General features: G+C 43.5%; 2 protein-coding genes across 3 annotated transcripts in view; both read left to right on the top strand.

The window, feature by feature from the left end:
* sv2a (synaptic vesicle glycoprotein 2A) overlaps nt 1–7,915 on the top strand; it is a 29,567-nt gene extending 21,652 nt beyond the window's left edge. The window contains exons 7-13 of the mRNA XM_040166269.2: nt 52–159; nt 688–776; nt 999–1,163; nt 1,425–1,558; nt 3,318–3,524; nt 3,849–4,008; nt 4,245–7,915. Coding sequence (XP_040022203.2) covers nt 52–159; nt 688–776; nt 999–1,163; nt 1,425–1,558; nt 3,318–3,524; nt 3,849–4,008; nt 4,245–4,428 — 1,047 coding nt within the window. The 3' untranslated portion in view covers nt 4,429–7,915. The remainder of the gene's footprint in view (nt 1–51; nt 160–687; nt 777–998; nt 1,164–1,424; nt 1,559–3,317; nt 3,525–3,848; nt 4,009–4,244) is intronic.
* Nucleotides 7,916–10,473: 2,558 nt separating this feature from the next.
* bola1 (bolA family member 1) lies at nt 10,474–12,474 on the top strand. Of its 2 annotated transcripts, none has more exons than XM_040166272.2 (2): nt 10,474–10,538; nt 11,294–12,474. In XM_040166272.2, the coding sequence occupies exon 2, from the start codon at nt 11,315–11,317 to the stop codon at nt 11,765–11,767; it is 453 nt and encodes a 150-aa protein (XP_040022206.1). In that variant the 5' UTR covers nt 10,474–10,538; nt 11,294–11,314; the 3' UTR covers nt 11,768–12,474. The 2 variants fall into 2 exon arrangements, with proteins under 2 accessions (XP_040022206.1, XP_040022207.1); XM_040166273.2 differs by having other exon boundaries at nt 10,508–10,608.
* The last annotated feature ends 429 nt before the right edge of the window (nt 12,475–12,903 follow it).

The raw sequence follows: 12,903 nt of genomic DNA, 5'->3' as shown, positions 1-12,903 counted from the left end.
CATCTATTTAAATGCAACAGTGAAATCCACTGATTGTGGCGTTGTTTCAAGGTGACCACCATCAAAACAGTGAAGCAGATGGATGACCTCGTGACCCTGGGCGACGGCGCCGCCTGGCATCAGAAGTGGAAGATCAAGCTCACTACACTTTTCCATCAGGTGAAGTTGGTTTTTTTTTATTGCTTTTACTGCTTTTCATTTTGGTTCAGTTTCTTCTACGACAACATGTACGTTGTCTTGCCTGAATGGGCCTCCTGGCTCCATCTTTAGCAGAGTGACAATCTGCTCAATGCTCTTTGGCGAGAGTGAATGAGCACGTGGCCCAAAATGTTGAGCCATCCCTTTTAAGACGGGGTTCATAGTCAGTGTGGCTTCAACTGTCCATCAAACACTGTGAGGGAAAAAATGGAACCATTGGATCGTCATGAACAGATTTAAATTCAAATGAAATAAAAAAAAAATATATATATATATACTGTGTATATATATATTTTTGTGTGTGTGTATATATATATATATATATATATATATATATATATAATGTTTGTCATAGAGACGGATTCACGGACGTTTATTTATTTCTCACAGCCGATAGAAAGAAGTTGAATATGGACTTTTTAATTTGATCGAACGATGCATTTCTTATTTGTTTCGGCCTTTTCTCTCTGTCCGTGTGTGTTCCTTCAGGTGTGGCATAATTTCCAGGCTGTTTTCTCCCCCGAATACCGCCGCACCACCTACATGATGATGGCCGTGTGGTTCTCCATGTCCTTCAGGTGAGATGCGATTTAGAGTGTACCACTGCAAGTGTTGCATTAGTATCATTGAGACGCTCATCTGGCGTCGCCCTTCGCAGCATTGTGCTGCTTTCGTTCGTCTGCTTGCCGTCTTGTCATCTGACTGCAAAGGGAGCGTTTCATTTCACCGCGGGCTTGTCTTCTCTGTGACGGCAGCACTCTCTTTCCCTCTTTCCCTCCTGCGTCTCTCTCCTCGTGCAGCTACTACGGTCTGACGGTCTGGTTCCCCGACATGATCAAGTACCTGCAGAAGCAGGAGTACGCTTCGCGCACCAAGTTTTTTGCCAAGGAGAAAGTCGAACACGTCACCTTTAACTTCACCCTGGAGAACCAGGTCCACCGGCAGGGAGAGTACTTCAACGACAAGTGAGTCAGCCCCCCCCCGACACCCCCCATTGTGGCTTCAGAAATATGTTTCATTCTAAGTAATGCTTTGATCGGATGAAGACCATGCGGACTGGTTTATGTTTAACAAGCTGGAGTATGTTTCCTTTGACCTTGCCGCTTCAACATGAGCTCTGAGTCGACGAAATTCAAACCGAACCCCTCGATTTCATCTGCCCCCCCCCCCATTTATTCACGGCCTCTTTGCCTCCATGTGCTGAACACACAATCCCTTGCTTACAGGTTTATGAACCTGAAAATGAGATCCATGGTGTTTGAGGACTCGCTGTTTGAGGAGTGTTACTTTGAAGACATCACCTCCAGCAACACCTTCTTCAAGAACTGCACCTTCATCGCCACCCTCTTCTACAACACCGGTAGGACACGCGCAAACTAATGCAGCACAATGGTTGATGAAAAGGTCGAGAACTATGACCTCGCGTCAGTCTCATTCCTTCAGCCAACACAGCAGGATCATAAGCAGGACCCAAATATAATCGCCATGTCCATCATGTCTTGAAAAATGCATTAAAAAATGCTGATGATAAGACTCGTGTCATTATTACAACAAAGCTCGTAGAGAAAGGCTGGAAACCTGCAACTTATTTGTCCTCAAAGGAAATCTTTACTTGCAAACAAGTAAAACAAAATAGACTTGAGCACAAAACATAGTGTAATTCATTCAATCAAAATAAATCTGGGGTGTCTTCAATCCACAAGTTTGGCTGTTTGGTTGTTATTTGTGCTGTGCACTGGACCTCCACTAGAACTCTGCTCATAGACTGTCAGTGTGATCTTGTCTTCCCTCTGGGCTATTTAAAGTCTCCTCGTAAGTAGAGATATCACCACAGTCTCACTCTTGTGAGGGATTGTGTGAGGCGATTGTCGTGAGCATCGTGACGGATGGAAGACGCTCTCATCCGTTCTATTGAGACCGGTACCATTTCATTAGCAATAAACTAATCTAATATTTAGTTTTAGTGGATGCTGTATTTTCCTTCTTTGCTTCTGATATGTAAAAGATAAGCACAATCAGCTCCTAAATGGCGCTTAATCTATCTTTTCTCCGCCTGCGCTGGCCGACTGGCGCTATACCAAATGATGCATGGCAGGAACGCAACGTCTCCTAGCAACCGAGCCTCAAATCTGCATTATTTCAGCTTTAAAAATTGTCGAGCGGTCTCTCTTCTCAAACCAAACGATGGAACGATGAACACACGATGTCAGAGGCTGAAGGAGGATCTGAGCCGTGTCTTTGAGCATTTTTAGAAAAAATGGTCACTGTCGCATGTCTGTTCAATAGCTGCATCCAAACACACAAATGCTCACATGGAATTGCTACTTCAGCCTGGCCCTCCGCTGGCTTTGTTATACCTTTATTGTCACATGGCTGCATGATGGGAACAAAGTGCTAAAGGCAAATGTACACTGTAGACTTTTTTAAACTCTGCGACATAAAGAAATCTAAATGGGGCCGTTTGTATTTCCTCTTGCAGTGTTTGGAAATACTTGCAGGAAATGACAAAAGAATGGCAATAAAAAAAGATTACAAGTTAGTGCTTTGAAATGGCACAGTTGCTGTACGTCCAGTGAAGCTGTACATTCAGTTAGTAGCTATATTAGAAAAGAGCTTAAGGGTAAAAATGACCTAAAAAGGAGCTTACACATTTATTCCAGAAAAAAAGAAGGTGGACTCACTAGCAGACTTGATGAATGACTCTGTAGATGGATATACTCGTTGGTTCGATCTCAATACAGATAAGGATGCAGGATGTACTTTTTGATGCTGTTGCACCAGATTCTTCTGAAAAAGATCAAATCTAATCCAATTAAACATCCACCTCAAAGGCTTCCAGAGGCGTCTTTGTGATGTTTATTCTGTTGGCCTCTCAGTCCAGTTGACGCATATTAAAACAGCTGCTGTAAACACCGAACCTCAAAGCTCCTTCAGAGTGTCGTATACAGCAAATATGGCCCTTGCTCGACTGCACATCTGGCACAAACAGCGGTGCCGTAATGTGTATTTTTGGGGTTTAGGTCCATTGTGAGTTTATATTGAGTGATATTTACCAGTCAACTGCTTCCTCTCCTTCGCGTTCATCCTCCGCCCCCCCCTCTCTCTCCCGTTCTCCCCAGATCTCTTCAAGTACAGGTTGGTCAACAGCAAACTCATCAACAGCACTTTCCTGCACAACAAAGAAGGCTGCCTGCTCAGTGACGTCAGTGACGAGAACAACGCCTACATGGTCTACTTCGTCAGTTTCCTGGGCACCTTGGCCGTGTTGCCCGGCAACATTGTCTCCGCGCTGCTCATGGACAAGATTGGACGTCTGAGGATGCTAGGTACTGTGAGCGCAGCGCCCCACACCGCTCGGCAAGTGGTTTGATGCATGGCAGCCGTCCAGTGAGACTTGAGGATGGTAACCTGGGTCCTGGAGCAATGGCAAACCTAGTGCTAGTACTGTTTGTCTTGCTGAATGATAGACGGACCACTGATATGACCATGTTCATTATGCTTTTCTGGTCTTCTATTACTTATTATCAAATGCACATTTAGAAAGAACAAACTCAGCTCATTTTCAGTTGATTTATGGAAAGATTTCCCTCCCGTCTTCATACGTCACTCTGTCCTTTCTCGTGTCTTTTTCTCCCTTTGTCCACCTCCAGCGGGCTCCAGTGTCATCTCTTGCGTCAGCTGTTTCTTCCTGTCCTTCGGCAACAGCGAGTCGGCCATGATTGCTCTGCTCTGCCTGTTCGGGGGAATCAGCATTGCTTCCTGGAACGCTCTGGACGTGCTGACCGTCGAGCTCTACCCCTCTGACAAGAGGTAAGCATGACGCCCTGGCGGTACGTATCAGGTGAGGTCGTGGGGGTCGCCCGCCAAACCCGAAATAAGATATGAGTATTTGCGCAACACAATTTGAGCATATTAGCAAAAGGAGATGTATCTCCATCTAGTGGATGCATAAAGGGCCTACAGCGCAAGAAAATGTGTGTCGCTCTATGAGTCCACTTTGGTTGATTATTCCAAGACTGACCTGACTCTTTACTCTCTTTTCTCAGAACCACAGCGTTTGGCTTCCTCAACGCCCTCTGTAAACTAGCCGCCGTTTTAGGCATAAGCATCTTCACCTCCTTCGTCGGCATCACCAAGGCCGTGCCCATCCTCTTCGCCTCGGGGGCGCTGGCGGCCGGCAGCTTTCTGGCCCTCAAACTACCTGAGACGCGAGGTCAGGTGCTGAAATAGTGGGGCTCCAACAACTTCCCAGAGTCGGAGGGGGGGGGGGGGGGGGGGGGGGCAGAGTGGGAGGGTGGGGCAGGTGGGTCCTGAAGAGTTTTCACCGCACTGTGAACAAACAGCTCGAGAGCCCTCCTCACTCTTCCCTCCCATCCCTCCCTCTGAAAGAGCAGACGCCGAAGGGCGACGCAGATGTGCTGTAAATATTTAAAAATTGGCAGTTATTAGAACGACCTGATTAAAGGGTTGAGCTGTGACAAAAGTAAAAAGAGTAACAAAAATGATAATAACAGGTGGAGTAAAAGCATGACATATTATCCCCCTTGAATGGAATAGTAATATATAAGTATATGAATCTGGGGTTGGAGGTCAGGGGACGGGGGTTCTTGATAATGGGCAAATAGACTCATAGAAATAACCACTAGCCCTTGTTCCTGTCACCTCCATTCGTCTGAGCAAATTCAACTCACCATCAAGTCTTCAGTACTTTGCCATCGTTGGACATAGAATCCCCACATGCCCCATTTTATGCCTTGATCTGAAGCAATTTTGACTTTTACAGGGTGAAAACCAAGACACAACTCTTGGCAAAGACCTGTCCTCATTCTTTATGTCCTGAGGTCTTGTGTTCAGACTAACTGCCATTTTATAGATGATAGAACATTCCAGGTTTGCTTTTGCTATTGTTAAAGAGTGCCCCGTCTCCCTTTAGAGCATTCGCCCCGATCACCTCCAAACAGCATCGCGGTCACTCAAACTAGTTAAAGGACACGTTCCCCCTCAGGCCAGGTGGAAAACGTGTGCCGTCACAATCACCACTTCACCTCACCAAGACGAAGCGGTTGCATTTAAAGCACAACCAGTGCCGGTGTGAACATTTTCTTGACTTGATGAAAATGTTCAGAATCTCACACCCAATCACCGTTTTTCAACCCTCCTCTATATCCCTTTGTAAGAAATGCCTTCTTAGTACCTCTCCTCCCAGGCGTGCGGTTTGTTTGTCTCTAATGATGTGTGTTTTGGAGGGTGTTATGCATGTCACACAGTATGTATGTACATTTATGAAACCTGAGAGTACACCACGTAAACAGCGTTAAGGTGAAGTTCGTTGATCCGTTAGTCCGGCTCAAGTCCCCAAAAGATCTTTGCTTCTTCCTGCCCACAAAAGACCGCACAGTGCATTTGTTCTGCTGTTGGCAGGGACAGCATGACATCTGATGCGTTTGACCCAACTGTCCCTGTAGCACACTCCACGGAGACAAAGTGTCCCTTTAATTCCTTAAATCATACACACACAAAGATACAGAAAGGCTTCAGTGCAGGCGTATGAGAGGTGAAACTGCAACCTAATTGTTTGTGTGAGCTGAATGTTTATATCGATGTGAGTGTGCTTCTTAGTGCAATATTGAACCTCTGTGCAATATTGGGATTTTAATTAATTTTTTAATGTCTTTTACCATTTCATATTTGGCAAGCACTATTTTCATTTGTGAACGTTTGTGGGGTAGATGTCTGTTATTGATAACTGAACATGGTGTGACGTATCGTACAGGACTTGTACTGTTTTTCTGCTCTTGGACGATGACCGGCTGATAAGTTATATTTTAGCATCAGTAGGCTCAACATAGAAATTCTTGGAAAATACTGCTCCCAAAGTAAAGCGTTTCCATTTTAAATACTCCTAATTTGTAATGTCCATGGGGACACCAAACATGTTAACAGTGAGAATTGATTGGCAATGTTAAAGGATGACTGCATTAAGAGTGCATTGTGGAGAATTGTGAATACGTGTGCTTTATTGTAGCTATAACACAAGATCCACCGTAGAGAACCTACTGCTAAGGGCTGCTTGTCATGCATCCCACATTGGTACCAGCACGGAGAAAATTACCGTCACCCCACCCCACCCCCATGTACACTCATTTACATGTAAGATTAACAAAAACGTTTTTGCCCAAACTGCCATTTTGTAGGATAGCAGCCATACGTAGACAGCTTACTAAATAGACGACGCATTGCACTATGTGTACACCGTCGTACATGCACAATCGTGATGGCCTTGAGTCCTTCAAGACGCAAGCGGATGCAGCCTGGACGAGGGATTTCACGGAGAACAAGGTGGGCTTTTAGCGAGAGCACAAAGACCGCCGAGTGACAGGATCGTGAACACGAGCGTAGTTGTGAATATAAATCGCTTTGAAGACCCGCCCCCGGCCTCACACTGATCTAGCTCCAAATTTGACGTCCGACCCATTATCTTTGTGCGCCGTGAGTACCGCCTCTTCTTAATTATTGCCAAATATTTTGTATGGCCTGAGTTTACACATTACACCATCGACCTTCTGTTATAGATATGAATATATGTAAATAAAAGTACTTATGATGTAACTAAAAAGATCTTTTGACCCCCTGGAAATATATTTGTGTTATCAGTGTTTGTAGGTCTTCAGCCACTGATCATGTAAAACAAGCACAAGTGGACTGACTCAGTTATGGCGATGCAGACTTCTCACACGAGTCAAGGAGTTTTCTCTCGTTTTACAACTGCAGGAAATGATGCCCGAATGACCAGCAGGTCAGGGAACAACATTTGCCCAGATTCCCCCTCAAGAGCACATTGATAGTATATAAATGCACATGTAGAAGCTGCGCGTCGTATGTTGTCCTGTGTCACCCATGAAATTTAAGAACAACGTTGCACTTGTTCAACATGGAGTGCTGTTAAAGCGCCAACCCGTCCCAGTGACTCGGTTTAGGCTCCATCCAAGTTCAAATCCTCTCTCTTAGATACATATCTTAGCTTATTTTACAGGGTTCTTTTTATATAATTATCTCGTTGCCTGAGAAGCGGCCAATCGTAAGTGCAAAAGGTTTAACAAAGCAATAAGCGTTTGGGTGTGTGTCTCCTATTCTCTTCTTTGAAGCTATTGGGAATTGGAGGACATTACTACATACTGGCCTTGTCCACTGAAATGCTGTGTGTTGGCTTGATGATGACACAGGACACTAACAAACATCTGTGTGTACTCTCTAAAACAACCCCAAGTCTTGAGGCTTTTGTTAATAAGATTGCGTTGCAGTTTAATAAGTGTAACAAAGAATTTATCACCTTTGTCATTGTACTGTGCTGTAGAAACTGTAGCTGATTGTTTGTAAGTATAGCAACTGTTTATGGAACCATGAATATAAAAAAAGGTGTAAAAAAAAAAAAAGAAAAAGTGTAAATGAACAATGCTGTATGTTGTCTTTGATTTTGTGTATTTTGTAAATGAGAATGAAATATAAGTAAATACATCAATGTTAAATACTGGTTATGAATCATAGTTAGCCTAAATGTGACGACATCAGTTCTGTTAAAAGGTGTGTGAGATTTTGTTCTTATATTTTCTCATTGTTGATTTTTGGTTGGGTTTGCACTTTGCTGTGCAACTGATCCCCTTGGCATCACAATGGATAACAAAGAACCATGAAATAAACAAAAAGGAAGAAAACTCAACCTTTGTTGTTTCAACATGTCCTACGTCTTTGAATATTCGAAAGCGTTTTCAGACACCACACATTCATCTTTTTGCCGCGGCAGAATAAGACTTTTTGGCGTAAAAGTGACTTTAATGGGTGATTTAGATACGCTGTGAGGAATGTTTAAAGCGATCACATTGCACTTTAAAGAGATTAATCTATTATAACGTCAGAGGACAATTCCTGGTCTTTTCTTCAACAGAATGGTAGAATCTTAACAAGGACGATGGAGTTTCACCTGAGGAAATGATATACGTGGACGGGAGCTATTGGGATAGATTACATGTTTAATTAATGTTCTAGCAACCTAGAACATTCAAGTCTGTGTTGGAGTTGTAGATACTGGAGAGCGTGACCGGGTCAGTTTAGCACGCTGTTAGCTAACGTGACTGTCTCCTGACCCAGACAGTTTTTAGCTAACTATCCGGTAAAAATATTGATAAAAATGATTGCGTAATGTTAAAGTAAGCGTAAGCTCCTTACCTTTAGAGCCAAATACTGTTTTAATTATAAAACTAAACGTTCTTAACCACAGCTTGTAAAAGGATGCTAACGCAGGTGAATTAGCCGTACGCTGGTATAGCCAAAATGACCATCAATGCTGTCAACATATCTTCTATAGTTACAGTACAGTTACTGTACAGAGAATAAATAACATGGTATACCTCAGTAACAAGGATACCTCAGTGACTGTAAACTAATATGAAAGACATGAACTAGGGTTACATTGGACCAAGAAATAGATTAACCTAGTTAGAAAAGGAATCCACTACATGTACAAGTAGATTCATCAATAGTTACCTAAACACTTACCTGGCATTTATCTAATAGACAACAAAATAACACCCCAAATTAACAGTTTAAAAAAACAGATGTTTGTTAAAACTAAAAGTCTAACATTACCCTGACCTTTTACTTTAACGTTGTAATATGCTGCATCCACACAATTAGGGAAATATGCTGCTTCCGCTACAGGCACCAATATTGTAGGTGTACTAATGTGAGCTTATTCAGACATTCGGATAGGAAGACTGTGACGTGACTAAATAAGAGCAATACTTTCTTGTAATAACCAATATCTCCCAGCACTTAAACCGAGCGCTGTTAGTTGGGGGTTACTGGTTTGAAAAGACGTTGGTCAGTCGAGATGGACGACTGTCACTTGGAAGTAGGCTTCAATGTATATATGTGTGTGTGTGTGTGTGTGTGTGTGTGTGTGTGTGTGTGTGTGTGTGTCAACTGGCAGCTAACTAGCTAACACAGATTATGGCACGGAGGTGTAGAACCATCTAATAGATAGAATGATTCTTAAGAAGGTGATGGTTCTTTGTAGAACCTTGATGCCTTCTAAAGAACCATCCAAGAACCTTTTTTCTGTGTGTATGGAATTGCTTAGATCTCTATACCTTTCAATAACTATCATTCTTACAAAGGGCCTCACAGTTGTCGGTCGCACATCTATGAAACTTCAAAAGATCTGAAAATCTGATAATATTAACCTTCTCCAGGAAACATGCTGCATTTGGGCTGGTTAATGCTTCATTGGGTCGGCAAAACAGTGGCTGGTTTTGTTATGTCTGGTCTGGGATATGATGAACCAAGCTTACCCAGACAAAACCAAGAGGTACGCCCTGAACCACGTGGACGTCCCCCCGGACTGCCTCCTCATAGAAACTTCAGAACCACAAACTGCAGAATGCTGCGTGAGGATGGCAGCAGCACTTCTAGCAACCGTCTTTTCGGTTCCTTACTTGGGAACCGTCTTCCCAAGTAAGGGAGGCACTACGGATCAGTATCGCGAGAGACTCGATGCGACCATGGTTTGCTAAACCAGGAGACCGAATTGGGGTTGTTCGTCGAACGACCAGGGCTCCCCCGATGATCCCCAGCGAGCCTGCACCCCCTTGAGATTCACAGTGCCCCCCCTCCTGTGATCCTCAGGGGCCGTTCTATAAAAAAAGATGGAAAAAAAAGATTCAATTCAATAAAAAAGCATTGAAAAGAAACATTGTGTACGAGCCAGTTTTTAGAAAGCATTTTCATCACTTTTAAGCTGCAGCGCTGCTTCTTGGGGTTTCAGGAATTTAATAAAAAGGATCGTATAATGTTCAATCAAGGGCGTAGGTTTGGTCTCAGCATTGGTAGGGACACACTACCCCCCCGCCCCCGGCCTCCCACCACATACGAAAACCCATGAGTAAGACTTCACCTGAAGCCCTGATGGTGCAGCTGCTGCTTCCTCAACCTGCAATACGCCTGCACTGTTTCCTCAATGCATTTCAAGATAATGCCTTAATTAACCAAAGAACCTAATAAGATAAGACAAAGATATTACTTTATTATTCCCACAATGGGGAAATTCACAGGATCGCGCCCGTATGTACACACAGTGCACTCAGCTAATTTACAGTTGATTTCTGCAGGATCCTTCCTTATTTATTGACAATAGTGTCGGCTTGCACTCAGTGCTCATTCTTCATTCATTCTGCTGTCAGCGATGCTGCTACAGGACTACAAAACACTGAAAACTACACAACCCAGCGTGCTTGTCATAGTTTCCGGTTATCGTCCCGTACGCACGGAACTCACTCGCTCTCAAGGTGAGTAGTTTACAAAATCCACTCTACACGTTTACTTCGTGACTTGGTTCAGTGCATTTATAAAAACAGAGTGAGTTACAGTCTCCACTAAAATCTAACTTTTCTTGCAAATCGGGTGTTTACTGCGCTAAGCAGCTAACGGCTAATGCTAGCAAACATTCGCTTAGGTTTAGCTCGAAAGGTTAGCCACCGAACAATCAGCTCAACGCACATTGCCGGTATACAAAGTCGTGCCACAACTTACACGCCGCTGTTGCACTTGCGTGTGACGTTAGCTGGATTTACATGTTCCTTCGCTGGAGTAACGTTAGATAAGAAAAGCTAAGCTAAAGTCAGCTAGTAGCGTCAGTCGTTTGTTGCGATGCGTTCGCTTAATCTCAGACGCTTTACGGTGACACCGATTTAAAGCCTTTTATTTTACGCCACACCGTTTTGGACGTTGTCTCACTTGTTGCTGAGGTCTTGGTTAATAAAAGGTGGTCTGTGTCCGCGTCAACTTAGTTGTGTTGCAGTTAAACTGACACCGCGTGTTTTCATACGCTGACCCCCTTCATCGCATTAACATTAGTTCCACCAATCTGCGGCTGTCAGTTGAAGAAATGCCAAATAACGAGGAGCCGAGCGGTGTGTTTTAACACCGAGCAGCAGGCTGATGTGACTTACGGGTCCTGCGTTCTTCTTAAGAGTGACATGAATGTCTTTCCAGTCATTTAAATGGCATGTCACCGGTTTTCATCCCCATCTGGCTTTCGTAGGTGGTCTCCTGCCACAGTCTGATGCTTCCTGCTGTGCTCCGCTGCGTCCGGCCCGTCTCTACCCGTCTTCCCTTAAGCCGGCCTCTGGCCCACGTCACCCCACGCATGGATCCAGACCAGGGTCGGCCCGTCCAGAGGACTATAACCGCCAAGCTGACTGAAAAACTCAAGCCGGACCACTTGGAGGTCCACAACGAAAGCCACATGCACGCCGTGCCCCCCGGCTCCGAGTCCCATTTCCGTGTACTGGTCGTCAGCTCGCAGTTTGAGGGTCTGCCTCTGATACAGCGCCACCGTTTGGTTAATGAGGCCTTGAAAGAGGAGTTGAGTAGCTGCGTTCATGCCCTGGCCATCCAGGCAAAGACTCCTGAGCAGTGGGGACGTAACCCCTCGGTGGCTCAGAGTCCGCCTTGCATGGGGGGCTCAAGGGGGGATCACACGGTGGAGGAGAAACTGAAGGCCGGGCGGGAGTGACTGGTTGTGGACTATGACGCTTTTGAGACTGCACTGTGAAGAAGGTTGATTGAAATCACAATTGAACGTTTATATAATAACAACCAGGGATGAATTGATTAAAATGGAATTCTTTGCAAATGAAGTTGGAAACATAGAAACTGTGAGTTGGTATTCAGCTATTTACTAAACCAGTAATTAACATAATCTATTTGGACATGTGAACCGTATCTAACTGAAACAGTGAGGCCCCACACCTTAATTAAAAGTTGGGTTTCCAGTCCGTTAAAGTACCATCCTTGCATGCCAATATGTATCCTAAAATAGTTATTGAATGCTAATTATTTCCTGCTTTCAGGATTGTCTTCTAAAGTGTCCTTCAGCTTTATGTTGTCATGGTAGACCGTCTTCAAGATTTAATACAACAGCATTATTTGTTATGCTCAAAGCAAAAATAATAAGGTTACAAAAAAGTGCCATAATTGCAAAGAAATAAGCCTTCAATGCATTTAATTTAAAAACAATCAGATGAAGTCTGTAATGTGATACATTTTTGTTTGGGGATTTTTAACTCGGTCAATTCATTCCTCTTATAATCACTTAAAGTCTTTAAGATACACCATAGATTTAAACAAAACAGTTGTACCAAAACCATCTCAACACCTCACCCTCACCCATCTCAACCATCTTGATTACATTGTAATCAAATAAATGCAATTCTAAATGAATGAAAGTGATCTAGTGAGATATTATTTCAGCAAGTTGTTTCCCCTGTTTTTATGACGTTGCACAGGGGCCGTCGCTTAAACTAATTGCCATGATGAAGTTGGGAGACTGTCAGTACAACCGGCCCAACACACGATGGCAGTATGAACAAATACAAAGTTAACTGAATTGGGTGAATCGGCCGATGAGTACAAGATGTCGCCGTTATTCACCCTCAAAATCAATTGTAAATCCACTTTTATTCTTGTATCTTTATACAAACACAATCCTCAGATAAATTAATACGAGGACTAATGTGAGAACCAGCCAATACATTTCAAATATAAAGCCAATATTAAATGTTTTTGATTTGAGCTAATAAAGGACACCAGAAAAACCCCCCACATTTAATCAGTTGCAGAAATATAATTTATGGAAGCATTATTATTATT

The sequence above is a fragment of the Gasterosteus aculeatus genome, chromosome 20, assembly GCF_964276395.1.
Source record: "Gasterosteus aculeatus chromosome 20, fGasAcu3.hap1.1, whole genome shotgun sequence".
Classification (NCBI taxonomy): Eukaryota; Metazoa; Chordata; class Actinopteri; order Perciformes; family Gasterosteidae; genus Gasterosteus; species Gasterosteus aculeatus.
The sequence above is the reverse complement of the archived record's forward strand: the minus strand, read 5'-3'. Positions and strand labels throughout refer to the sequence as shown.

What these genes read in the sequence shown, in the direction of transcription:
- bola1 (XM_040166272.2), top strand. Translation starts at nt 11,315, where the DNA reads ATGCTTCCTGCTGTGCTCCGCTGCGTCCGGCCCGTCTCTACCCGTCTT.